Below are 26,578 nucleotides of genomic sequence, written 5' to 3'. Positions count from 1 at the left end.
TTCGAGGTGACTGGTTTGGTCCCGGCTGCATTTCGATAGGGCCAAAATGTGAAAATGCTTGTGTACTTCGATGTACATGCACATTATAGGCCCCAATTTTTTTCTAAACTAACCAGGCAGGCACTGATGCCAAGTATGATATTGAATGACATAGACCAAGAGGCGCTATCCTGTAGGGAAACTTGAGGGCTTATGAAGCAGCAGTATGTGCATTTTTTTAGGCCGAATAAAAATGCAGGTTACTATATTTTGTTCAGGTATTCGTGACATCATTGTCTAGCAGATAGGTGGTTTTAGCTACCATGTTTGAAAATAGCCACAGGGAGGCCCTTAAACATGGTCTACCTGTCATCTTGGTCAAAATAACAAGGGAAATAAGTCCTGCTAATGCTAACCTTTTTTATTTTCTCTAACGGCATAATTTCATTTCTGCTTAGAAATTCAACTCTTTTTACAATTATCTTTTAGGCGACCCTGCCCCGACACACCGAGCAAACGTGTCTGTTCCAGCACTAAAGGCTCTCGGAAATACCCACAGATGAGGTTGTGGACAGGGCCTAAGGGATCGGCCAAGAAAAAACAGAAAAAGGGATCGGCCAAGAAAAAGTGAGTTGCAACTACTTTCAAACAATGCCGAGACTTCTTTGTTTTAAAGCGAAGCTTTCATTGTGTCTTCTCGGGGGTATGGCATTCGTCGTTTTCTCACCGCATACATTTATGGATATACAGTGGCCGACCGATAAATTGGACACCAATAATCTGGACTTGTTCGGTAATTCGGACAGTGTCTCGGCACCGTTAGGCCCCGTAGACTTAATGTGTGAAGACAACCGATATTCCGAACAGCCGCCAGCTCTATATTCGATTATCTGAACTCTGTCCGTGATTGTAGCGTACCTGAATTCTGCAGCCATAATCTCCTCTGGCAACCTCAATGACACATGAAATATGGCCTCAGAGATACGAGCCATTTCAGGGACACTAAAGAGAAACCGGAAGTTGAGCTTAACTGGTAGATTATCCTTTCACGATCACAGCCATACCATTCTTACTGCAAACAGATGTTTAATAAGCGAGAAAATAGCGAAAAACTGAAGAATAGGTGCTGACGCCCCTTCGAAATTCCTGCACTACACGTTCGTGACGTCGGAGCTTACAAATGCAGGCCGGTCGCGATTGGTTGAGAGCGATTTATCACTGTTAATAAAATGCAAAATGAAATACACCTTAAACAGCATTTGCCAACTTTTTAAACCGTTTCAAGCGAGGAAGTACAAGTTTAGCACAAAGTTAAATAAATAAATAATAAATGGCTTGGCGATACATGCGGCCGTGATAGTTTCGTAGTTTCGTTTTTGGTCAATGCATCGTCGCGCGCACCTGTTCCGCTCAACGGTGTTCGCTGGCTCAAAAAACGTTGACTTCGTGGGAAACAGCCAGAAAATGCCTCGTGTGTAAGTGTTGAGGGCTGTATAAATGGCCAAAGGCGCTTGCTCAGGGGCAGCGGCAGTGTTGACTCGATTGTGTCCTTTCATGTGGTGTCACGCGGAGAGCCCCGGCTCCCCGGCGTTCGCAATGGCTCAGTGCTCTGCCGATGATAAAACGGCAAAAGAGCCAGAGAAACCGATGGTGTGCTCTCTGCATTTCTCGCCCTCGGATTATGTGTATAATCTTGCCCTCGGAAAGTATCTTGGCATGCCCCAGAGGCCAGTCCTTTCTCGAGCAGCTGTTCCCTTTAATGCGGCCTTCATCAAACCCCCTACCTGTGCCCCTGCAGCAACAAACTGGCAGCTCGGTGAGTGCTGAATGTCATTAAATAAAGCCACGAAATAACCATACCGAGTACGTGCGCAACTTTCTACGCTTGTTCTGTCGGGAACATCGTCGCCTGGCGGACCGGACACTTCGCCTTTCGTAGACTAAAATGAAGCTCTGCTTTCCGCCGGTGCGGCCGGCGGCTCACCGCCATCGCACGCGGAAACACCTACCGCTCGAGCACGGAGGATCATTTCGCGCTCCGTTTCACTGAATATCGCTGAAATGCAGTCCTGCTTTCCTGGCGAGCTCTTCGTTGCAAGGTTCAGTGGCAGCAACGGTATCCATCGCGGCGAACGCAAACGCAGCGACCATGCATGCAGCCATGATGCATCCAGCGCCTCGGCCGTTTACGCAAGCGGTGACGTATCATGGCGCATTCTGATTCGCTGAGAGCAATGAAATCTGTGACGACACTGCTTCAGCGCCAAATCTGGGGTGAGAGAAATTGAGGAAGAGATATTTGGTCTTTGTTTACGAATTTCTCCTTTAATAGCTCATATTTTTGCACCCAACAAAAACTGCATGCATTCCTGAAGGTCCCTTTTTTATTCCAGCTGAACTTCCTGTTTCTCTTTAGTGTCCCTTTAAGTATGGCCTCAGGGACCACACATAAAATGGTAATCCCTGAGGCCTTGTCTCGGTCGCAGTACTATGCCTCAGATTAAATTACAAATGCCAATCTTGGAGGCTCTGTTGGAATTGTGAGGTCGCATGAACATCGCGATCATCACATCCTATTTCAGCATCCCAGCACATGGCCTGCTCTGCTCTTTTTGACTGGATATCATTGATAAAAAAAGGCACTATTTGTGCCGGGCAGTATATTAATGTAAAGCTCTTCATAAGGCATTAATGTTGAGAGTCAAAATTACACAAGTCTAGCTCTATGTAGCTGTTCACAGGCACTTTCCACATCATGGGAGCAGCACAGCTGTATGTGCAGAGCAACATTTTATTTACTTCCTATTGACCTTTATTAAGTGCATAAAAATTATTCACATCCTGAAAAGTGAAATGAAATTGACACTCCATGTGTAAGTGGGGGACTCGTCAAAATAAAGAAAAAGCACATTAACAGAAAGTGATTAATAACCTGTAAGAAATGAAACCAAAGCACATTCACATGCTACAATGCATAGTCTAAGCAATTCCAACCATTAGTGGTGCGTGGAATAAAAGAGTATGATTTGAAAGAGTTTTGGCAAAATACAGAGCTATGCTGACAAAAGTGTCGAGTGTGAGGAGTCGAGGGGTAGTTTCTTGGTAATTAGTTGCAGGAAAAATTCAAGGTGCAATTTTTGTAGAAATATATGAACGTGACCCCTTTTTCTGAGATAATAGGGAGGCATACACTTTTTTTTTCACATTGATGTTGCCAAAGTGAAAAATCTTAGACTTCTATTGAGGTGATCTTGGTCGCTACTAGCTATCTGATGGAATAAGGCACAATCATTGGCAAACAACTATACTTGAACAAATGTTTTGATTCCATTAATAATATCATTCGCATATAATATAAATAGCGAAGAGCTTGGAACATTCTATATGGAACACCAGATGTGACTAGAAGACAGTCCGAGCATTGCTCGCCTGCATCCACAAATTGCTTGCAATTAGGTATACTGCAATTCAAAACAGTAATTAAGAAAGTCCAATTTTTCTAAGCTTTAGTGTTACCTTATCGTGAGGAACCTTTTCAAAAGCTTTGATAAAGAATAGGCTTCTTTCAAGCATGGTCAAGCTTTAAGAGAATGCATTTGATATTTGAGTACGAATAAAATGAAACTTTATGTGCAATTTTGTGCAGATATACCAAGCTCCAGCGACTAGTACAGAAAAAAGAAACAAGGTACATACAACTCTGCGTTACTGTTAGTGTGCGTGCCCAGTTATCTGCTACAGTGGCTGCAGCGTGATGACAGCAAGGGCTCCCCCATCTTCTTGTGTACCTCTACTCACTCTTGATTCCCGCTTCTCATTTCAGTCTCGGTATTAGGCAAAATGGACCCTAATAAGAAAGAAAAAAAGATTGATTGCTTGGGCTGCAGGGTCGAAGTACATGTACTTGCAGCTGTGTGTCGATCAATGCTCTCTGGGAAATTTGCTTTCACAAACTGTTTCCTGTTAAAAATAATTTCAAAAAAAGGAAATAAATTTGGCATATCTTTTCAGGTCTTTTTTCTCTCTCTAAACCGAGAATGCTGAACCCTGCACATGGCTTTTGAAAGCTTTTTGATGTGCAAAATGTACACCACTTCACTGTGCGCTTGATCATTGTAGATATACCTTAGTAAGAAAAGCCATGTAGCTGGATCAAAAATATTTTAAATGTGAAATCGTTGGTTGGCACACCTTTTTTTCTGTAGAAGTACGCCGGCCTTCGTCTTTGCCTGTCGAGTTTGCCTGTGCTGCACCCCTGTGCCCATCCCCACCCTTTCCGAGGCCGGTCTGCAGAACAATCATTCTATCCCAGGTTACATTGGTTACAAAAACCCGAGGATTTCATTTTTTCCTAGTGCTTTCCATTTGGCATAAAATTCCATATTCTTCTGCCGGTTCAGTATCTTTGCTGCCCCTGCTGTGGCAGTGGTCAGTGTGCAAGTGCGACCAAACAGAAGGAGGCCTAATGTGATGTCAATGTACATTAGCTTCTTTTAATTTCTGCAGTCACTGCCCCTCTTCTCGGGTTTGTTGTGGCAATGTTTAGTTCTCGCCATTCAATGTGAGGTGGCAAGATTGTCGAAGCTCGGGGAAAGCAGCTTGTTTATACCATGGATGCAGAGAACCTGTGTGTGGCAAATGACAGAAAACCAACCTTCTTCAGGCACCCATGTTATAGCAGGGCCATTGACCTTGTCATACATTCAGTAGATTTCAGTTTCGTTGATGGCAGCTCCATATCGAATGGGCGGCCCCCACTTTCTTATAGTATTCACAAACGTCGCTGGACAATAGAAGAGTAAACAAAGGTGTTACTCTGTCACATGGTGGGATACAAAAAAACAAGTCTTGGAAGAGTACACTCGCGATTCCTTTGCAGACATGCTGCCCAGCAAGAAAGCGGCTGCCAAATCACTGAAATTGCAAGACTGTTACTCTGTACCAGGCTTAAGGTTACCGAACTTTGTGCCACCTGCAGAAGAGCGGAATGTATGCAATAGAGGGAAGGGGGTGATCTATCACTGAACGTTAGGTTTAATTGAAATAGTGCCATTGTAGCTTAATAGCCATCACCATGGCCGAGAAGATGACTTTGAGCTAAGCATGAGCTCTGGTGCCGTGTTTAGAACACCACCTCAGGCTTCACCAGATGATCATAGCCAGACGCCTCCACTCTAAATGACATCTACCAGAGCATTAAAATTGAGAGCATTCCCTTGCATTGATTCATAGGCATTCCCAAACGATAAGAGAACAGCGGGCGGCATTCTATGCAAGCGTGTCAGTGGTTTTACGCTTATAAGAATTGTGTAGACACTTATTGGCATGCTTGCTGGGAAGTCTCCACATGCAGCTCTTTTCAAGCCCTTGCCTTAAAACTGGGAAAGACTCTTGTGAGTCTACTCATCTTATTTGTGAGTCTACTCATCTACTCATTTTGCAGTCTACTCATCTCACAGTTCAAAAGAGGCCGCAAGCCCTCTACCAGAACTTTTTTTATTTTCCCATCAATGCTTCTTTCACCTTTTGGTAGCTAGAATCTGCGCTAAACAGCTCACATTTTGTGCTCCGCCTTGATCTAATCGGCAATCGGATGGCCACGAACCTGCCTAACAGGAGCTCCTTGCCTTCTTCAACATGTGGTACAAAGGGGACCTGCCACAACTGTGCAAGTGGCATGGGTGGCGCCTGTAATGTAGAAAAGATGCTGTCAGTTAAGCCTCATATCACCTTGTCTCCGTAACATTTTGCATGATGAAGGTCGTAAAAAAAATCTGTCTACACCAGGTTGAATTGGTTTGCGGAACAGAAAAAACTTCCAGTATGCATGACTGGTTTTTGACAGCAACTGTGCTATGGTCTCTCAAGCAACTGTGCTATATGCTCATCGCCATTTCTGAGGCCTACTACTGCGCGCTACAGAATATGTAATCAACCAACCGCAATCTCTGGGCATCATGGGCGACGTCTTTGTTCCATGCATGCCTTCCTCTTTGATCTTGTCATTTGTGTTCATCTTGGAAATAATTTTATTGAGGAGACGTATTGCTCAATGTTCTGCTGGGAAGTGTCTTATCTCCCCTGTTGGTTAACATTGCTTTGGTTGCTCTGCCATGACAGTTGGCTATAGCCACACACTCCGAATGTCAGTAGAGTCTGTTTATAGCGGCTATAGTTTGCGAAGTGAAAGATACTGGTTCAGATGCCATGCGACACTTTCAGAGTGCAACTGTATGCCTCGGTCACCGCAAGAGCGGAATGGGCTTGTACTAACTATTCACTGTGCACATGAAGCAGTGTGGCATTGTACAGCAAAAAAAAATATCCTCCGTCATTATGCAATCCTTGGGTACCCTGCAGTATCATGAAAGGGAAATGCAAGTTTGTGCATTGCGCAGACAGTGCCTTTAGCAAATAAATGGTTGTCCATCATACATGAGCATTTTTAAAGTTAGATACTCGGCTTTAAAAAATAAATGTTTGAAACCGATATGAATGCTTTATGAGCGGAATTGCATGCGAGTGAGCTAGGAACTATTGAGTGTCCTTTTGCTTAATTTTAGTGTTGCTGCCCTGCCATGCTTCTTGACGAACATTTTATCTCTGATAATGGGCATTTTATTTGCATGACGAGACGACTAGTCCACGCTCATACAAACGCATAATTACTGCGGACTTTGCACGCATTCATGATGATGAAATGGGAAAGTCCTTGCGGCAGTGGGAAGATATCTTCCTGACTGTTGTGGTCAGTGCTGAATTAAAAAGCAAATTTTGTTCAGAGCATGTGAAGGATAATGAGATATCCTCAACTGACTGCAGTTTCATTGAAGCACAGAGCGCCAAGGCACTCTCTGCACAAAATTTTAATGACTTGTAACCATTGTTTTTTTATCCAGTGACTGATAAGCTAATGTAGTGTAATGAAGTAGGCAGACTATCTCTCTCTCTCTGTGTGTGTGTGTGTGTGGCTTGCATTGTTGTTGCTGCTTATGCATGTTCCAGGATTATCAGTCTCCTGCATGTCAGAAGAATTGATAGTTGCGAGATGCAGTGAAAACAACACTTGTTTTAATGACATTGAAAGCAATATCATCAGAAGATTGCTTACAAATAACCACTGTCACAACAAATTGCATGGTACTACAATAGTAAGAGCTATCTGCTGTTAAGATAAAATAGAAGTATGCGCTCTAAACAGCGTGACGTCACTACGAGTGCTCTTCCTATCTGCCGCACCTCCGAAGTTGTCGCAGATTGGCAGAAAACGTTCCGCCGGCTGCATCTATCTGCGTAGGAGTGCTGCTGGCAGCATCTACGAATTGTACTTTGAAAGTAACCGTCCTCAATATACTAGCACAACAATGTAGTGTTGTTGCCAAGTGCATGGTGCCTTAGCATGTGGCGATTTCATAAGAATGACTCTAACGTATATGAAACAGCCACAATACTTTTTGAAAGTGAATATTTTACCACAGAACAAAAGGACACTTCGCTTAAATGACTGTTCTTTGGAAAAAAATTTTCATTGCATTGATGTACTTTATTGGTGTTCATTTACACTGTAATCTTAAACTACATACAAGATTAGCTTTGTCTGCATTGATAGCGGTGTGCGAATAGTCTCGGCATAATAGACTCTTCTCGGCACTAGGTCTCACTAGGTCTCATTCTCATAACTTGAGCAGCTAGCAATAACCATGTCATCCAGGCCATCCACGTTTTCATTGTACAGTTCGGTCTAAATGGCAGGATGTTTACAAACAATGAAGTGTTTCATTTATAAGTTGTTGTTAGAGGAAGAGAACATTCGAAGCAATTATAGTAGAGCAGCTGCACTGTTCACCTACAGAAAATGCTTGAGGAAAGAAATAATACAGGCACACAAGTGTTGTTGCACTATTGTGCCTAGTGTTTAACTGAGCCCGAGAAGGGAGCCAACAAGTCTTTCTCCGTTCGTTTTCTTGCTTGCTTTTGCTGCTTTCATTCCAGTGTCTTTTGTACGAGCTAGTCCAGAAAAATTTCCTGAAAGCCATAGAATAATGAAACTATATATTTGTTTTTCAGCCTGGCTGTGCTCCTCGGTGTCCGGAGCAGGGGAGTTCCAGTCGTTAAACTTGAGCGTCTCCAGACTGACAGTGTACAAGCATTGTGACATGCCCTTTCAAGACAATGTGACAGCAGATTCCCAATCACCTGGCAACGAGAAAGTAAATTCTGAAGACTCTGATACTGAGTGTGATCTTCCCAAGTTCTCAAAAGCAAGTCGCAGAAGGAAGACTGGCCACAGCCCCCGCAAGATGTCTGCCGTTGGGTACACGGAGAGAGAATCCTCGGACAACTGGTCCGTGTCTTTATTACGAGTGCACATGAAACAAGATCCTAAGGCGCATTTCTGCCAACTTACTTTGGTGGCTGTTCCCTTGACTGCTGTTTGAAGGATACACTACGCAGAATGGGCAAACCTAAGGATGAAGCCTTCTTGGGACTCCCTGGCTTCACATTATGTATGTTGCTGCCATGGTGGTAACTGGTGGGTAATGACGCCTATCAGCTATTGCAAGTGCAGTTGCTCAATCTCTTTCCCCATAGGTATTTCCCCATAGCCCTTTCCCCATAGGTATTTCATTGTGACCAACGTACACCCAGAATAGTAAAGTACGCTCAGTGTTATGATTAACTGTAGGATGAAGCGCTGTACACAAAGTAGTTACAGAGGTAAATCTGAAGGACATGCTAACATTGTTGATCAAGGAACTCATTAGTTTATCTACCGGCATGTCATAATTCGTTGCAGTGAGAGTCACCTGGTAGTTGCTTCTCAAAATAAAAGGTTCAATGCAGGACAAGATGTTTTGTAGTTTTCGGAAAAAAATAAATATTTAGGATTGTGCAACAGTTTTTTTTCTGAGCTGCATGATTGCCTCAAAACTGATGTTCTTACTCCCTCAATGGGGAACCAGGAGGTGCTACGGCAGTTTGGGTGTGCAGCTGAAATATGCTGACACCATCCGATAGGGAGGCCCCGAAAATGGTACGACATTTTGGATGATAGCAGACGCGCACCTGTATCAACATTCGCTTTCGTTTTATGCATCGAGCCAAGCTCTGGCCATACGGCCCTACCTGATGCGCGGTGGAGAAAAGTGCATGCGCTCATACGTTCTGTCACGCCGGTTCCCAGTCAGGCCAAAACCTGGACACATGTACCTCAAGATGAGCGGGGCGAATTGATAACGCGAAATCGCAGCATGTTCAGCTGAAAACTGTAACTTGCGTTCAGCAACTGCATAACTTGCGCAGCAGCGTGCCCTATGCTGAATGTTTTAATATTTTTGGTAAACTTTACCCAGCCTATACTGGAGAAATCTCAGCCGCAGTTGTAAGCGTTCATTTTGTGTTGCGATTTTGAGAAGTTATCAAGGCTAGACATTTTTATAATTGTGATGTACATTTATTTATTGTAAGTGCATAAAACTAGTCATTTTTGGGAATGTTAGAGTAAAAAAACCCTACTTTAGATGCCGCTTTGAGTCCTTGAATAATCTGCGACAGGTCTTGGAAAGTCCTGGAATATCTTGAATTTTTGCCTTGGAAACCTGTACCAACCCTGCATCACCTTCGCTAACATCTCCATGGGCGCTTTCTTCTTCTCGCCGTCTACCTTTCTAGAAGACACATGGACACGATGTCAGTGCCGAACATCGCATTAGTGCTCTTGTTTGAAAACATGTAACTTCCACTCATCGGGACTCTATACTTACCGGGGCATGATGCCCTTCTCCGAAACCTCTTGCAGGACAGTCCCGCAAAGTTTGCGACGCGCGTGCGCGAAACGACTGCGCACTATGCTGACCCCAAGCGAAAGAGGCTACTTAGTTCCTTTTGTGCCTGTGTAATCCCGCTTTTAGGTTACATTAGCAGGGTATGGCTACGTGGGGAAGCCAGATTACAGGAAATGCAAAAGCGATGCGGGGAAAACAACATAAGGGGGTGCAAGAGTCTACCATCCCCACAAACTGCAAGCAGTTGCGCCGGATGGAGCTGATGTCCCTAATGTCCCTCTTAGACCAATCGATAGCTTTTACGCTGGTGATGTTGCAGCATCGCATCACAATGTCAGGCGCGGATCCAGGGGGGATGTCCTGACCCCCCCTCAGATTTCTGCATCGCCCCCTCGCTGAGAGGGGGATGGCCCTGTCGCAAAAAAAATATGGCCACCAGCATTCTTCAAAATTATTTTTCGCGAGCACCAGTGGTATCAGCCATGTAGAAGTAAAGCTAGCTCGCTCACAAGCTTAGTTGTATTTCTTAGGGGTGTGGTGTCGCGAAGTTGCCGTAGTTATTTGTTCTCATGAACACCGTGGACATCCTGGCGCCGGCCGTACCTTACTCGTCCCGTCGGTGGCGTCGCATGAACGAGGGGACGTCCCTTTTGCCAAGCGTCCCGATGGTCGCGCGAGCGTCTTCGCGCCTGATCAACTCAGTTCCCCATTGGGGTGTCATCGGTTGCATCATTGGCTGTCATCGGTTTCGCGACCAACCTGCTTAATGAGAGATCTCTCGAGGAAGTGTTCATATATACATAATAACAACTAACAGCTAAACTAAGAACTACGCATAGGCAACTTTTTTTTTAACTGTAGCACTCGTGATCACAGTGACACATTGACAATATCCAGTACGAGCACAGTGCCGTTCGTACGCTAGAAGGTTTTCATTTTAACTTCGCAGTTTTATTGTCGTACATTAAGCATAAGAGGCTCAAAGCCGCCGGATCCGTTTATTTGAGTGGCCGTTCTCGCGGAGCGGGGCGAAGTCTCGAGCAGCGAATGCGAAGTGGGGAAGCGTGACGTCGGCGGCCAACGCCAGCGCGCGGGCCTAGGATGGCGTTGCGTGGTTAGAGAAACGGGAGAAGATGCGCGCCTTGTGTAAAAGGATGACGTCGCGTGGGAAACAAAACATGAAGACGCTGGCTCGTGCTCTCGGCTACTACGCCACATCGTTCTTCTTGTAGGTGGCGTCCTGAGTCTTCATACGCGGTGATTCGCATATCGCAAACAACCATCGTAGTGGTTGCCGCGTTGGAGCGGAGCATTTCCTCCGAAGCAAACGGAGATGTCTCAGCCGAACACAAAAAATCTTCTTAAGGAAATCAAGGTGTCCCAACAGAACTCCAAAGATGGACCCGTGCTTACACATTTATAACGAACCTGCGACAGATCATCCCAAATTTTATTTTAAGATACAATACAGGCTATAGATATACCGGGTGTTCAAAATTAAGCTTTATGGTTTTTATAAAATTAGGCACTGGAAGGCACGTGAATACCACCTGCGCAAATAAGTTATGTGGCCAGGGGGACACAAAGTGAGATGATAATTATCGCTGTCAGCTGCCGAATTAACAAAAATTGAATAACTTTTTATTGACTGCAGTAAGTGTGTATGTTTGTATTTAAAAGTTGGAGGCAGTCGTGTTTCTTCAGTTTCACTTGGAAGAATTCTTCTAGAATGTCTATGCTCCGAGATATCCAACTCCAAATTTTAATTGTCGTTCGCATGCTTATGCATGCAAGACAGTGAGGATCGGCGCAAAGCTCCTCCCTGATGTGACACGGCTGTTGAGTGCGGCGTTTAGTCTGACAACGCGGTGGAGACATTGGCAAAGATAATAACTGTCCCCATTCCCCTCACGGCTGGCGAAATAAAAAAAAAAATCGGAAGAACCCGTAACCGCTGTCGCAACACGCGACCACTGGGAGGCCTGTAAAGATGGCGGCAGCTGCCATGCCGAGATAATGGCATGCGCGGAGAAGCCGGAGGGCAGTGCGCGTGCGTAATGGTGACTAGACGACCGGGCATGGTCCTTGCCTGGGCTACGCAAATAAGGCGACTGCTGATTTCCAAGTATTGTAAGTTTTATTGATATCAAAAGCAACAACTGCACCATCAACAGCAGCAACCTTTTTAGCTATGCTAACGAATATTTCATACTGCCGCTTTAAGTTTGGTGTTGTCATGCACAAAACTCGTGACAACACTTCACCCATCAAGATGTCAATGCCCTAAAAATGTTCAAAATGCCTCCCTTCCACAGCAACGCAAAGCATAAGCTGCTCTCGCGTCGACTCGATAACTCTGCGCAGTACGACAATTGAAATTTGGAGTCGGATATCTCCGAGCACCAACACGCTAGAATAATTCTTCCGACTGATACTGTTTAGAAACACGACTTCCTCTAAGTTTTCAATACAAACATATCCACTTACTGCAGTCGACAAAAAATAATTGTTCAATTTTAGTTAATTGGGCTGCTCACAGGTGTTATGGACAATACCTGTTACACACTGCATGCATAAGGATGGAAAAAACATCGACGGCCATGACACTACATGAAGGTGCGTGACCAGCGAAGCTCGATAAAAGAATCTGTATCAGTCTCTATTCAATTAATCGTAGGCTCTCTTAAAATATTCTAATTCAGCGGCGTCATGGTACTTGCGTATTTTAGCTGCGGTGTGTGCTTCGCGACATTCGTCACCTTGCATAGTTTGCATAGCTATTATATTGTCACGGGGTCGTGACGTTGACGAAGGCAGCAGTCGGCCGGTAAACTGAAAGTCAGATTACAGCAATACACACTGGCACTGATAGCGGCGAGTACAGCATCAGCCGTGGAAAAGCTCATCATCGTTGGGACGCGCCGTCGTTTATACATCACGCATCGAACTTTCCAGCCTTATCACTGGTGGTCACGCAAACTCTGAAATAAGCTTGACTGTTAGCGTCTTGCGCGTAATCTTCACAAAACGATCTACTACAATTGTGAAGCTTCTCGAACACTGAGGCGCAGTCTGCGCCCATCATTGCTGACAGTCTTTGTGGGCGTAAACCGAGAGAAGACGCGCGTGGCAGGATCGTGCCGCAACCGGCCTTCCATTTCGCCTGTACCAGGGCTTAATACTGTAAACGTTAACATTCGATCACGTGTGGCGTGTACCCGTATATCCTGGGCTGCCACACTTTTTGTTGACTTAACACAGAGCCTAAGCTTCACTGTTATAAAGGCTGAATAATGCTGGGAAAACCTTCTGAAGAGCGGAAAATTTTCTGTGTACCAGTATATATACAGCACAGTAATTAGCTGCATGTATGCACACTCATCAAAGTTTAGCTCTGACGTTCCCATTTTGCATGCATACGTTTTGCTAAACACACTAGCACTGCGAGCTAGCGAAAACTGGAACTGAAATCGGCTGCAAGCTGCCAGACTACTTGCATAGTAACACAAATGTGCGGAGGCCCCGCCTCTGTAGCCTTCGCTCCAATGTCAAGACAAGCTGTCGCCGATATAATTTGATCAGTTTGCTTACTGCCATTTTAGCTCCTAAAGTGATGCACCTCTTTATCGGGCACTACTTTGCAATTACAATAAACTCCCGTTAATTCAGCATAGGTATTTTTTGCATAATTCAAATGCATAGGGAAATTCTGGTAAAGAAAAAGAAAAAACATGCATTCTTTAGAGCGAAAACTTATTTAGTTTGACCTCCAGTGTATACCGATTTGGTTAATTCGACTCCCACTGGTGTCCTCTGCTGCACTCAGCAGTTACAACATTGACAACACAAGAAATTCAGCATCCGGTGTTACTGCGTTCCTAGACGTGAAGCTGTTTTATAAACACGGAAGCTTCATTTGCCTACCATCCTGTGGTGTTGCCTGGGTCAGTTGGTAGCCAGTCAAGTTCTCACCGAGTAGGTTCCTCTATTCTGGCGGTGGGATTTTGACCTCGGCCCTCCAGCCCGATTAGGCCCCAATCACGCGCATACTGTCGACGCCATCTAGCTCTTTCAGATGATCGCCACGTGTTTGATTATGGGGATGATTTCTGCACTGTGGCGCATTCCCACCATCATTGTGGGGGATGTTTGTACAGAGTGAAACCACATGTAATGTAACGAGCCGGGAATTATCTCGTATAAGGAGATCGTCGATGTCCAACAAAAAATGGTTCGTATCTTTTAGATAAGATGAGAATGTACATGTAAGGCTGCTAATTATTACATCAACATAGCGCGAAAGTTGCTCCGTGACTCCCAATGCCCGAAACAATAGGGCGTCCGGGACAGTTTTCTTTGTGTATTTTAGGCAGAAAGTATAACTTGCCCGGGATGGAACTGAGTGGAATGAGTCAACCTACTGCGTTATCGCTTAATAGCTTCGCTTGTACGAAACCTTTAATGTTATTTTGGAGTATTGCTTTAAAATTTGTGGTAGGATCACCGTCTAGACGCTTATAGAAAGTCTGGTCATTTATTTGTCTCTGGGCTTCGCTTATATAGTCCATTTTGCTCATGATTACCACGGCACCACCTTTGTCCGCTGGTTTTATCACAATATCACTGCTTTTGGCCAATGAGGTAGTAGCTTTCCTTTCTTCTAATGAAAAACTATTGCTTTAAAATTTGTGGTAGGATCACCGTCTAGACGCTTATAGAAAGTCTTGTCATTTATTTGTTTCTGGGCTTCGCTTATATAGTCCATTTGGTGCTTTATATAGTCCTTACATGGTCCATATGGTGCTTATAAGACACCACCTTTCTCCGCTGGTTTTATCACAATATCACTGCGTTTGGCCAATGAGGTGATAGCTTTCCTTTCTTCTAATGAAATGTTTAGCTTAAATGAATTTTGGTTCTCATAAGTTTTCAGGACGTCACGTTGGACGGCGGCGATATACATGTCTAGGCATTTATCACGCTGGGCCGGAGAGGTCCAACGGTTGCTAGAAGGCATAACTGGTGGCGTGTCAGAAGTTGATGGGCGGTCGTGTAAATATTCCCGTAGGCGCATGTTGCGTGAAATGTTGTCCAAATCTTTAGCCAATTGAAAGTCGTCATGTCCGCCAGTTGCAGGACAAAAGGTTAGGCCCCGTGATAAAATGCGAAGTTCATCCCCAGTTATGCTCACATGGGAAAGGTTAACCACGTTAGAAAGAGGCGGCGGGCTGTGCTCTGGCCTAGGAGTGAGTGAGTGAACTTTATTGGGTCCACAATAGACGCGAGTAAACTCGACGTCACCTGGCTAGGCCTACTCGGCGACCATCAGGTCAAACCTGACGGCCCTCTTGCGGCGGGCCCTCTGGACTTCCAGAATTTGAGAGGTCTGATTCTGGGCCTTAATAAGCGTCATCATTTGCTTTTGGGTGAAAGGGGGACCGGCAGAGGCACAGCCCCACAGGACATGCTCGAAGTCCGCATTACCACCACAGAGGGGGTAGTCCGGGCTTGGGAACCGTTCGGGGTACATTGTGTGCAGTGCCGCAGAGCTTGGGTAAGTGCTTGTGAGTAGAAGTCTGAGAGTGACCGCCTGGGCCCTGCACAGCAAGGAGTGTGGCAGAGGCAGGAGTCTTCTTGATAGGAAATTGTGTATGCAGATCTCGTTGTACGAGCAGAGAGGCTCGGGTCGCCCGGGATAGGACGCATTACCTGGCGCACGGTCAGTCAAACCTCGTGCAGCCGAGTGTGCCTCCTCGTTGGGGTTGAGCGAGGCACCCTCAATGTTTCCAAGGTGCGCAGGGTACCAGGCCAATGTGTGATGTTTGAGGTCTTTAGCGTTTTGGACGATACGTGGGGCCTGGGGAGCCACCATTCCCATCTGAAAGGCCCTGATAGGGGTCTTGGAGTATGAATAAATCGTGTCATGTACACCGTCCGTCAATGCAAGAGCAATGGCAACCTGTTCTGCAACGTTGGAACTAGAAGTGCGGACGGTAGCGCAGCTGATGATTTTCGAATCGCACTCGATGACCACTGAGGAGAAGGCTTCTTCTTGAGCGAAAAGAATTTATCGGGACCGCCGTTATTACCTGCCTTTGAAACAACGACCGGTCCACGCCATCACGAAGCAACTTTTTGCAATTTTGTTCGTGCATCTCACTTATCTTTTCTTAAATTTATATGCTTCTAACTCAGTGATTTCGTGCGTGCTGAAGTCACCACTGGCGCACAATTGTCGTTCCGTATTTAGCGAGTCCTTAAAAGCGTGCTGATGATTGTGAATAGTACGGGTAAGATCTAAAGAGGTTCTTCTAAGGGTTTCATGTCATTTTCATGTCAAAAAACAAACTACCAGACCTCCAACCGTTTACTTCCCCTCAACCACAGAAACGAGTGTCCATCGTAAACGTCAAAGGTACTAGCGAAGCTCTCAGCCGAATATTAAAAAAAGGCCTCAAGTTCGCACGCAAACCGATGAACACTTTGAATATCCTCCTTCCTAAACCAAAAGACCGTCCACCAAAACAAAAAGGTCAAGGTGCCGTGTATAAAATCAGCTGTGCCGACCGTCCGGCGTCGTATATCGGGGAAACGAAAAATCTAAAAGAAAGAATCGGACAACATGAAAATTATGTCAGAACATTCAACCGAATACGCAGCGCCGTCGCCGAACATTCCACAAGATTTCTTTCCAAGAAACCCAAATCCTTCAAACAGACAAACTGGCGAAAAAGGCTACTACTGGAGTCATGGCACATTCAGAATACGGCAGGTAATATAAACCGCGTGAAGGGCATCCTTGCTCTTTGTATGTTCATGGCCTTGTAGACACGACCAAGGGAAGAAAGGACCCCCTGCTCTAGGCCACCAACACCAAAACATCTCGTCCCCCCCCCCCCCCCACCACCTCTTTCGTCTGTCAAGAACAGGTACCCTGCCAAGTGTCTGCCCACCTTACGCTCTCTCCCCCTTCCTCTCCTTTCTTACGATGGACCATTTAGAAGCGGCACACCACCATCTGCGAAGAATACCCCCTGAAGAAGGAGCCGAATTGGCTCCGACACATCGGGCTAATAACATTCCTCCGCCGAATAACATTTCCTTATTTGGTTGGCGTCAATTTCCAAGTCTTAATCAATTTTCCCAACCAGACAAGCAATTCTGTCGAAATGTTTAGCTTCAAGAAAACACGTTGCAAGGTTCGTGCGCACATGATGTATTGCCAGAAGCACTGCCTCCGATTTCCACATGAAAATTAAAGGTAATTTTACGTGTGGCACTAATAACTGTACATATTTGCTTGAATGTTCTGTTTGCAAATTACAGTACGTTGGACAAAACACGGTTCCGGTATCGTTTTAACAACCATAAGTGCCACGCTGCTACTCTCCCTCATCCTCCGCTATTAAAACACGTGCGCATTCCGGGCCACTCATTTGATAAAATCACCGCAATCATCCTTCAATCTGGTTGTGATGAGTGGTGAGAGGGATTTGGAAAGGGGTGATGGTCCCTAGTTTGACTTTCCGCAATGCGGTCCTGTGCATGAGATCAGAGGTTCGAGCAAGGTTGGAAGTTAAACAGCGAGGGGTAGGTAGACTGGCTCTGGGAGCACACGGAAATACACCAAATCAGGGGGTACAGGGTGACATGGGATGGACGTCATTCGAGGGCAGGGAAGCCAGCAGCAAGATAGAATTTGAGGAGCGATTGAGAGAAATGGCAGAAAAGCGGTGGGCAAGGAGAGTTTTCAGTTATTTGTACATGAGGAATGTTGATACAAAATGGAGGAAGCTGACCAGAAAACTGTCAATCAAATATTTGGACTGCAGGAGAGGTGAAAACCAAGAAACAGCGGTTAAGAAAAAGGTTAAGGAAACAGAGGGGTCTTTGGAAAACAGGGATGCAGACGAAATCAGCATTGGGAACATACCGAACTTTCAAGGAAGAAATTGCCAAAGAAAATATCTACGATAATTCTAGGGGAAGCTCTTTGTTGTTTGAAGCCAGGACGGGAGTATTGCGGACTAAGATGTACCGAGTCAAGTACCAAGGTTTTGCTAAACCAAGGTTTAGACACGTTGTGCTGTGCGTGTGGAGAAGAGGAAACGGCTGGACACCTCATACTTCGCTGAAAGGCCTTCACCCTACAGTGCAAAGCAACGGGGCTGATTTTTTCAAAGCATTGGGGTTTAGGGACAGTGAAGGCAAAATAGACTTTAAGCGGGTAGAAATAACCAAACGGAGGTTTATCTGATTGGTGGATAAAATCAAGGCAGGGGTGAAATTTCACCCACCACAAAGTACAAAATATGTTAATAGTCATGGCTAGGTGGCGTATGCCACCGCCCGATTTAAAGGGTTCAGCCTCATCCATTCATCCATCCATCCATCCGTCCATTGCCACCAACAACATTGAATCACGTGGCTAAAGTGAAAATATGACCCTTTTCGCGGCGATCCCGTGGGCGCTGCCATGTTTGATCACGTGGTGACGCGTCCATTGCTTGCCTCCGTTGCCTCCTTGTTTACAGTGAAAGTGTATGACGCCGGCGCGGCTTAGAAAACCTCTGTTTTCGGAGATATCGTAGACGGTGACTAGGTGGACGACACGAAGCTTTGACCACAGCTTCAAAGAACATGCAAAAGCGATTTCGGAGCTGATTATGCTATGTCCAAACGGCGCAAGCAGCGTATATGGTGCTTGTTCTAAAAGCGGGTCTAAATATGTATTCCAAGCTTTCCGATTATGAATTCAGTCAGGATTAGTGTGTTTTGCTCTTTCTTCTTTATTCGGCAAATATTTTGAAGCAGTGGCTTGTGAGTTTCTGACTCAGTGAAGTTCCTCGGTGCGGCCACTATCTGATTATTTTCTGCCTAATCGCTCGCGGGTGTGCTCAATTCCTATAGATTTGTTCTTGTTGCGCACAAGGCTTGAAACGTAGCTGTTTTGTACATTGGGTACCTTGTAGCAAATATATATTACAGCTAGTAACTCGCTTACTCTTGTGGACCATCAAGGAACATTCAGCTTCGACCATTCGTGCGCCATAGGTGTAGTCCGTCATTTATTATGCGTACACAGTGCGCATATATTCAAGTGTGCGCCCATTCACTTATTCTTGATACGTCGGCGATAGAGTGGGCGTAAGTTTTCCTGCCATTTGGGAAAGATGTGTATAGATAACGTGCGCGAAACTTACTATGACAGGAAGCGGCGCTACTCCCTTTGTCATTGGTTAACGAGTGGTACTCACTCATGCGGACGTTCTGGAGATGAAGCCCTTTCTTTGAAGCAGGGGCGTAGCCAGAAATTTTTTTCGGGGGGGGTTCATCGGCCCGACCGGGGGGGGGGGGGGGGGGGGGGCAAGCGTCTGCTTTCCACTACGTGACGTGATCGATAATAAGTATCGGTAGTTTAAGCACACTATATGCATGTATATCAAAGACATGGGACCCCCCCTCGCGTGTGTGTGTGGCACTGTGTGCTTGTGAAGAAATTAAGTAAAAAGTAATGTAAGCTCACCAAAATACAGTAAGTACGACAGGTACAGTGGGCGTTTGGAGCAACCGTCTCTCATCGCGCCACTGAATGGACCAGTCTTCGAAAACGCATTATTGAGACGACCCGCCCGATCGGAGAAGACATCATTAATTGTTAATCTCCGTTAAGCGTAGATGGCGTCGTGCTCGTCGGGGCGAAGTGCGTTTCACAGGTCAAGGACGGCTATACATGTGAAAATGCACGTGTTACCAGGCTATACCTACTCCCATAGCAATAGCTTGTTCGCTGCGTCTTTGCGCTAGAAAAGTTAAATACGCGCAAAAACGAGTGATGCTTTTTTTTTACGAAGCTTTCGTCGCCTTGCATTTCCTGCGGCAAGTGCATGGGCCGCTGTGTCTTCCGCTGTGTGCGAGCGTGCAGCCGTCATTTGCCTTTACGTCAACAGATTCAGAATTGTACAGAATATTTCACCGCACTGCATAGTTATGGCATGTGTACGCATCTTAAGTAGTGCGTGCGAGTCATTTCTGCTTCACTTAGGCCGGTGCAAACAGGAAGTGGCCTTGTACCTCACAGAATCTCGACTGATTGGTGTACTAGTGATGCAGGAATGAACTCCGGTCTTGTTCAGTGCACAGTGCACATAAACAATTTCTCAGGACGCGTGAATTCCGACGAGAACTGTCAGCGCCTGCAACAAGAGTTTACTTACGCTGTACTGCGCACAGCAGTAATCCATGCTTGTCGGCTGTCTGTTTCGTGCATTCTGTTGCGAGTCGGTGGAATTTCACTGCTGGCATCAACCCTTTCGTGTCTACATTGCTGGTTTGGGATTCCACAACACAACAGCAACTACCAGCCTTTCGTAATTGCTGGTTTGGGATTCAGCAACACAACAGTAACTACCAGCCTTCCGTAGGGGCGCAATCGCAAACGAGAGACGTTTTGCGCTGCAGACTATGGCTACGTTCACATTTGGGAAGCGGCAAGCGGGTGGAGAGGCCAAAGCGGCCGGAAAATCTTTTCCGCGCATGTCCAAGTTCACATTTGTTTTGCTACCACCGCGGCCGCGCTGCCGCTTTCGTCCACATCCATCTGGTCTGCGTACGTTTGTCGGCGTGGTGCACATGGCGCTCATTATCGCATTATTTCGAGCGGTATGTTCATTCACTGACCCACCCGTCATCAAAAGTGATCATCTTGTGCAATTTCGCGTGTCATCTGCGACCTTCGGTAAGTTCCTCGTTGGCGTTCTGTAATTCTCCTCACACGGGCGCGGTAGCGCTGTGTCACAGGTTGCTGCCTATAGGCGTGATTATATTTCTTTAATAGCTTTTATTTACAAGTTGTAATAACATTTCATCATTTCGTATTATTTTCGGCGCCTCCAGGACACGAAAGCGGCAACGGGAACACCAAAGCTAAAACCCGGGCTGGCCCTTGTGTTGAGGCTCGCCGAAGCCTGCGCGTCCTACGTGAGACCTACGCTCCCAATCGACGCGACGAGAAAAGCACCCTGCGACTGCTGCAACATACCGTGCACGTGCGAGGAGAATTATGGAGCGCCAACGAGGAATCTGCCTAACTATTGTCTTCCATGGAAGTGGAAGAAGAAATGGTTTTTATACTTCTACCTACTTGTTTTCTAGAAATCGACAATGAATAAACGGAAGACAAGAAAACCCCGGAAACGACAGTGGTGGGTTCGCCTGGCTTTGCAAAAGTGTAAGAAGTTGGGTCACGCCAAGGCTTCGTTACCGCACCTCCTGTCGCGCGACGTTGAATACTATCGCGAGTATTGCTGACAGTACGTTTGAGTGCCACTCTTTTCGTAGAGGAAGGGGTGGTTCTTGATCGCGTCGATCAGCATTACAGCCTACACTTTTGGTGCCATGTTCAATGTTACGACAGGAAGTTTATATGCTAGTGTAGCTTCCGGTCGAGCAGAACGACTTTCCGCCGCGTTTCCGCTTCGCCATGGCGAAAAAATCGGTCCGAGACCAATTTGGCTCGCCGCCTGTTTTTCTGCCTGTTTTGCCGCCTAGGCGGGCGGATTTTTGCAAGATTTTGCCGCTTCAGACAGCTTCGAGACCAAGTTCCTACGCGAACGCGGCCTAACCGGTACCTGAAGGGAAGCGGCGGAAATGTATACCGGAAATTTCGACCACCTGGGGACTTTAACGTGCACCTAAATCTAAGTAAACGGGCCTCGAGCATTTTCGCCTTCATCTAAAATGCGGCTGCCGCATTTGTTGCTTCATTTGTTGCGCATTTGTTGTTTCAGAATGCGGACGCCACATTCGCGCCCAAAACCTCACAGAGTGTCAAGGCCTTGACAAACACCGTGACAGTTTTTTTCCATATGCAGACATGATTCGCTGTAAATTACCAACCCAAACGGAAGCGCCCAGGAATGAAAGTGTGAAAGTAGCACCGGTTTCTTGAAATATGTCAGCGCGAAGCGACGAAAAAAAAGGTGGGTTAGTGGGGGGGGGGGGGGGCAAAAAATTTCGGGGGGGGTTTGAACCCCCCAACCCCCCCCCCCCCCCCTTGGCTACGCCACTGCTTTGAAGGTTAGCGATACAAGGCTGGCGGATGAGCAAATTTCTGTATCCTCGAGGAAAACCGTACATCACGAAGTGCCGGTAACACGTTCGTACAGTTGCAGCAGCGGTCCGCGAACTTGGCCACACAGATTCATTCTATTCCTTAACATGCCAGTCACTATTTTTGCAGCCAACTACTGCACACGTCTTCAATACACATAAATGAATCCACATGATTCAATCCAACATGGTTGGAGCACAGTGTGTTAGCGAAAACTCAGTTGCATTTCCGACAGCTGATCGCACAGAAGCAAGGTAGAAGCGGTAATAGTTTCGTATTCGTGCGCGGTCGCTGAAGAGAGGTATGGCGCGCCGCCGTGAGCGCCATCTCGTTTCTCTAAACCAAACTGCTCCGCGAAAAGGGTCAATAGACCTTTTCACTAGAGTGTACTAGAATATGGTCGAGTGGGCCGAACGGCGCTCTGCTGCTGAGGCGCCGCGTGTGGAAAAATAGTGCGAGGGCGCTGCGAGCGAACTGGATTGAGGCGGAGACGCGCTCCGTGGCATATTCAAATTACTTTCGCTGCGGGCGCCGAGGCCGATAGCGCATAGTACGCTCTTAAAATAGTGCTTTATTTCAACTGCAAATTTATGTTTACACCATCTTGCCAAACATATATATTTCAGACAGGGATTATACAACGCGACGTCTTCAATTTTGCTGTCGTTGTCAAGTGCGTCGTCTGCTAGCGAGCGCGAGACGCCCAGTTTTTCTCGCAGAACCTCTGTGCAGTACATTTTTTTTAATGTTTTAGTTGCTTCGGTGTTCCCATGACTCTTGACGGCCGGTACCAAATGTAGTTTTAGCCAGGTGAACTGCTGTTTTTACCATTGTCCTCTAAGAGTAACTGGTATCTCCGCACCATGAAGGCTATACGTTGAAAATTTTATTAATCGTATCATCTTGCGCGCGCTTCTTGTTGCTGGATAATGATCAGGGACAATTATCGAAGAAAGCAATATTAGAGTGAAATAAATCAGGTTGATTAAGTGCGTGGCGTGAAGAATGGCCAATGTGTTTCTAGGTAATTAAATGAAAGGGTACATAGACATATATATTCACGATATATATCGATATATATGTAAAGGAAAAGATAACAAATCTTCTAAATGCAATAATTGAAAAAGAGAACTCCCGACCGGGGGGGGGGGGGAATATAAGCGCACGTGTTTGCAGTAACAAACACACTTACTAGTGAATACTGCTGATAAAACTCGCATTCGCAGAAATAATATTCATAGCAGGCAAAACCATCTTTATATATATATATATATATATATATATATATATATATATATATGTGTGTGTGTGTGTGTGTGTGTGTGTGTGTGTGTGTGTGTGTGTGTGTGTGTGTGTGTGTGTGTGTGTGTGTGTGTGTGTGTGTGCAGGCGCGGATCCAGGGGGGATGTCCGGATGTCCTGACCCCCCCCCCTCAGATTTCTGCATCGCCCCCTCGCTGACAGGGGGATCGCCCTGTCGCAAAAAAATGGCCACCAGCATTCTTCAAAAGTATTTTTCGCGAGTACCAATGGTATCAGCCATGCATAGAAGTAAAGCTAGCTCGCTCACTAGCTTAGTTGTATTCCGTAGGAGTGTGGTGTCGCGAAGTTGCCGTAGTTATTTTTTCTCGTGAACACCTTGGACCTCCTTACGCCTGCCGTGCCTTATACTCGTCCCGTCGGTGGCGTCGAATGAACGAGGGGACGTCCCTTTTGGCAAACACGCCGAGGTCCGCACGAGCGCCTTCGTGCCTGATCAACTTAGTTTCCCCTTGGGGTGTCAACGGTTGCCTCATTGGCTGTCATCGGTTCCGCGACCAACCTGCTTAATGAAATAGATCTCTTGGCTGTCATCGGTTCCGCGACCAACCTGCTTAATGAAATAGATCTCTTGCTGAAGTGTTCATATATAAATAATAACAACTAACAGCTAAACTAAGAACTACGCATAGGTAACTTTTTTTAGCTGTAGCACTCATTGTGATCACAGTTACACGTTGACAATATCCAGTACGAGCACAGTAACGTTCGTACGCTACAAGTTTTTCATTGTAACTTCGCAGTTTTATTGTCGTACATTAAGCATACGGAGGCTCAAGCCCACCGGATCCGTTTGTCGGAGTCGGCGTTCTCGCGGAGCGGGGCGAAGCCTCGAGCCGCGGCTGCGAAGTGGGGGAGCGTGACGTCAGCGGCCAGCGCCAACGCGCGGGCCTAGGATGGCATCGCGTGGTTAGAGAAACGGGAGCAGATGCGCGCCTTGTGTAAAAGGATGACGTCGCGTGGGAAACAAAACATGAAGACGCTGGCTCGCGCTCTCGCCTACTACGCCACATCGTTATTCTTGTAGGTGGCGTCGTGAGTCTTCATACGCGGTGATTAGCATATCGTAAACAGCCAGCGCAGTGGCTGCTGCGTTGGAGCGGACCGTTACGCCCGTATTCAAGAACGTCCCTCTAGTCAACACACCACCACGACTCAAGAGAGAAGATGGCACCGCCATCCCTCCACAGAAGTGGTAACTGAGCTTCATGATCATTCACGGGAATTCATGAGAATTGTCGCGTCTTTATTCTCGATTATTCTGCGCAGTACGACAATTGAAATTTGGAGTCTGATATCTCGGAGCACGGACACGCTAGAATAGTTCTTCCGACTGATACTGCGTAGAAACTCGACTGTCTCTAAGTTTTCAATACAAACATACCCACTTACTGCAGTCAACAAAAATAATTGTTCAATATTAGTTAATTGGACTGCTCACACCGATAATTATCATCTCACTTTGTGCCCCCTTAGCCACATAACTTATTTGCACAGGTGGTCTTCGCATGCCTCCCAGTGCCTAATTTAATGAAAACCATAAAGCTTAGTTTTGAACACCCTGTATTATCAGGCGCAGCCGCCAACCACATGGCTGTATTGGGTAACGTCCTTTTTCTATAAGCTCGGAGAAACCGATACCTGGCTTCGCTACAGGTCTTTTTCCTCTTTCTGGGGTTTTACGTGCCTAAACCAGTTCAGATTATGAGGCACGCCGTAGTGGAAGGCTCCGGATTAAATTTGAGCACCTGGGGTTCTTTAACCTGCACTACAACGCACGAACACGGGCGTTTTTGCATTTCGCCTCTATCGAAATGCGGCCGCCGCGGCCGATATTTGATCCCGCTATCTCGTGCTCAACGCCTGAGCTGGCTGAGCCACCACGGAGGGCTACAGGTGTTGCTTTAGCCGTATAAAACGCGGGTTTATCGTGAGGAAAAACGGTAAATTTCGGTATATAAGAAAGACTACTATCATCATCATCATCACCATCATCATCATTGACAGAAGCTGACCCCCCCCCCCCCTCAGAAAAAACCTGGATCCGCCCCTGTGTGTGCGTGCGTGCGTGCGTGCGTGCGTGCGTGTGTGTGTGTGTGTGTGTGTGTGTGTGTGTGTGTGTGTGTGTGTGTGTGTGTGTGTGTGTGTGTGTGTGTGTGTGTGTGTGTGTGTGTGTGTGTGTGTGTGTGTGTGTGTGTGTACGACGCCGAATAGTCCTTTCCGTTCGAATGTAACGCATAACAGCACTATTGAAATCTCAAAGGTGAGTGACTGCATGCAAGTGAGGGCTGTTATTCCGAATGATTTTGCTGCCGGAGAGTAGTGGCTGTTGCGCAGAGGCGCAGTTCCTGAGAGAATTAACGGATGGGTGGTAATAAGTCCTGCTTAACAAGTTCCTAGCTCTCAATCACTATAAACGCCCTGTTTTGGGGCAGCCTGTAAATCTGCTAACTTGATTCAGACAAGGATTTTTGACAGTCTCACCATGTTTTCAACCCATTAAAACTGAGTGTCCCGTGTGGTACCACATTTATCTTCTTCAACGAACGCAACATATCTGCAGACATATCTCTAAGTGTATGTGAGACATGCCGTTCCTTTAATTGTTTTATTATGGTCGTTTGATAGCGCACCGAATAACTGAAAGCTGCCGGTTATAATATACAAGCTGCTGAGTTGAGCGGTCATACATTTGGGAACGGAATTACATTTATGCATGAAATGTAGGATAAGCGTAACATGTTTCTCTCGGAAATCAGACTCGAGAATAATTTCTGTTGTTGACACCCCCAGAAATAAGCCGAAGAACGCAGCCACCTGCTTTTTTTTTTTAATATAAGCAAATTCTTGGGTTTTACGTGGCAAAACCACGATATGATTAAGGTACCCGGCTTATATAGTTTTTGCCACCTGGGGTTCTTTAACGCGCACCTAAATAGAAGTACACGAGTCTTTTTCCATTTCGTTCCCATCGAATTCTGCGACCTGGATTGAACCCGCGAGCTCAAGACCGTATCCACTATACAGTATATAGCCACTAATTAGGCTCCCGCGCAGGCTTTCTTTTCTTTCTCTTTTCTTTCTTTCTTTTCTTTTTTTTTTTTTGAAGTATCGACTGGAAAAAAAAATTCCACGTACGGCTTACGGCCAAAGATTAGCATTGAATGACCGCTTTAGGCTATGGGACCAAATATCTTTGTATGCATTTTTATATTATTGTGTAATAAACTTCCCCTTTGATTTGATTAACTAAAACCGTTTTCGGCGCTCGAGGTCCGACTGCAATAAATGACCCCGTACCAATTACTCCGCATTATGTTACGCGAGAAAGGCAGAAATTTGAATGGAATGTTGCGCTGCAGCTTTTTTTTTTTCTTTTTCTA

At 46.0% G+C, this 26,578-nt stretch overlaps 1 protein-coding gene across 1 annotated transcript in view; it reads left to right on the top strand.

The window, feature by feature from the left end:
* Positions 1-8,875, top strand: part of LOC119453521 (uncharacterized) — a 34,794-nt gene extending 25,919 nt beyond the window's left edge. The window contains exons 4-5 of the mRNA XM_037715567.2: positions 469-606; positions 8,047-8,875. Coding sequence (XP_037571495.1) covers positions 469-606; positions 8,047-8,134 — 226 coding nt within the window. The 3' untranslated portion in view covers positions 8,135-8,875. The remainder of the gene's footprint in view (positions 1-468; positions 607-8,046) is intronic.
* The last annotated feature ends 17,703 nt before the right edge of the window (positions 8,876-26,578 follow it).

Source organism: Dermacentor silvarum, chromosome 1, assembly GCF_013339745.2.
Source record: "Dermacentor silvarum isolate Dsil-2018 chromosome 1, BIME_Dsil_1.4, whole genome shotgun sequence".
Taxonomy (NCBI): domain Eukaryota; kingdom Metazoa; phylum Arthropoda; class Arachnida; order Ixodida; family Ixodidae; genus Dermacentor; species Dermacentor silvarum.
The sequence above is the reverse complement of the archived record's forward strand: the minus strand, read 5'-3'. Positions and strand labels throughout refer to the sequence as shown.